This window comes from Cyprinodon variegatus, unplaced genomic scaffold (assembly GCF_000732505.1).
Source record: "Cyprinodon variegatus isolate N-32 unplaced genomic scaffold, C_variegatus-1.0 Scaffold1137, whole genome shotgun sequence".
In the NCBI taxonomy this organism is placed as follows: Eukaryota; Metazoa; Chordata; class Actinopteri; order Cyprinodontiformes; family Cyprinodontidae; genus Cyprinodon; species Cyprinodon variegatus.
In genome coordinates, this window is record NW_015151590.1 from 53,423 (window position 1) to 55,289 (window position 1,867).

Here is a 1,867-nt window from a genome sequence, read left to right on the forward strand (position 1 = left end):
TGTATATATATATATATATATATATATATACATACAAACAGGTGATGGCTAACCAACCAGACATCGTGTTGATCGACAAACAGCAGAAGAAGGCAGTAGTAATAGATGTGGCAATCCCAAGCGACAGCAACATCAAGAAGAAAGAACACGAGAAGCTTGAGAAATACCAAGGGCTCAAAGAGGAGCCAGAAAAGATGTGGAAAGTAAGAGCAGCAGTGGTGCCAGTGGTAATAGGAGCATCAGGGGCTGTGACCCACAAACTGGGAGAGTGGCTACAGCAGATTCCAGGGAAAACATCAGAGGTCTCTGTAGAGAAGAGCGCAGTCTTGGACCAGCTAAGATACTGCGCAGAACCCTCAAACTCCCAGGCCTATGGTAGAGGATCCGAGCTTGAGGATGACACATGCCACCCCACGAGGGGTGAAAAAACAGTTATTTATTTATATATATATATGTATATATATATAGCTGTTCTACAGGCGAGTTTTTGAGTGCATAGTCCTATCTGTGGGAGTACATGGATAAAATGCAGCAATGACCCTGTAATGGTTTCTGCACTGATTCTAGCCTGATCACTCAGTCCATACACCTGCTCTGCTCCACCCGTCCGCAATCATCTCTGACCGGAGTCGCCTGTTTCCAGCACTTTAAAAACCCCATCAGATCAGTCCTCTGTGCCAGATTATCTCGAGCCAACCCGCTACGAATAGTCCAGCATCTAAAAGAGTACCTGACCGCCTATCTGTTTCTGACCCGATCTGCCTCCTGATACCGAGCCTGCCTGACCCCTGTTTGATTCTGCCTGCCTGATTACCCTCTCTGCTCTGCCTCTGGATCCCTGGATCTCTGAGTCGTTCTGATTGGTCTGTCTGCTCCCCTCTGGATCTCAGACTCGGAAAAGCTCCGCTCAACTGCCTGCCTCTCCGTCCTGGATCGAACTGGTAAACCTCCCTCAATCTACCCGCCTGTCTACCTGCAGCCTGTTTGCCCACACAGATTCAGCCCCGCTATCAGAGTAGCCCTTTCAATAAACCAATCAAACGTCACTAACCTGTTAGTGGAGACAATTTTCTTCCAAGAATCCAGTCAGTGTGGGTTTACCTAGAGGTAAGGGGCTTGTTGGAGGGCGGACAGGTTTTGACTTGGTTGGATTCTGAGGAGCAATGAAGCGGACTGTCACTTGGAATTCCGGGAGAACTTGAACGGAACGTGTGGAGGTTATCCCCTGCTCAGTGTGACACTTAAGTAATCCTTCCAGGGGAAGAAGGCCAAACATCCAGCTTGCAGGATGGCTTGCTGCCGAAAGGCAAAGACAAAAAACAACGGTAGGCTTAGCGAAACAAAGACTCAGTAAGACTCAGCTAATCTCAGCTTTGCTAGAGTACCCAAAACTGGCAAACACTCCAGCGTCGAGGTAGTGAGAGTCCACTGCTCAAATAGTCCTCAGTGATGAGCCAACCAGCTGCAGGTGTGCAGGAGGACCAACAAGGACAGGACACCACCTGGTGGTGGAGGGAAAGAATAACACAAAACGCAACCCACACAAACTGGATTCCTAACAGCCTCTTTACACCTTTTAGCATATCAATTGCTTGTAGATCATGTTTCTGAGCTACTCCCTCTAACACAAGTGAGTTTAAATGCTGCTTTAGGCAACAGGCACAAACATCCTCAGAGAAGGAAAGAGAAATTTAGAGCTTTACTATAACTGCATTTTATTTATACTGCTAATATTACAAATTATAATTTAGTCAAAATTGTACTTCCTTTATTTAACTTCATCATTGCAAAGTACTTTTTTCTATTATTTTTTTTCCATCATGTGAGATGGAATATATAAATATATATATATATATATATATATATA

The 1,867-nt window shown here is 45.1% G+C and overlaps 1 protein-coding gene across 1 annotated transcript in view; it reads left to right on the forward strand.

Annotated features, from left to right (window-relative positions):
* The first annotated feature begins 44 nt into the window (after positions 1 to 44).
* Positions 45 to 1,867, forward strand: part of LOC107101703 (programmed cell death 1 ligand 1-like) — a 19,241-nt gene continuing 17,418 nt past the window's right edge. The window contains exons 1-3 of the mRNA XM_015400714.1: positions 45 to 203; positions 891 to 941; positions 997 to 1,015. Of these exons, the coding sequence (XP_015256200.1) occupies positions 45 to 203; positions 891 to 941; positions 997 to 1,015 (229 nt within the window). The remainder of the gene's footprint in view (positions 204 to 890; positions 942 to 996; positions 1,016 to 1,867) is intronic.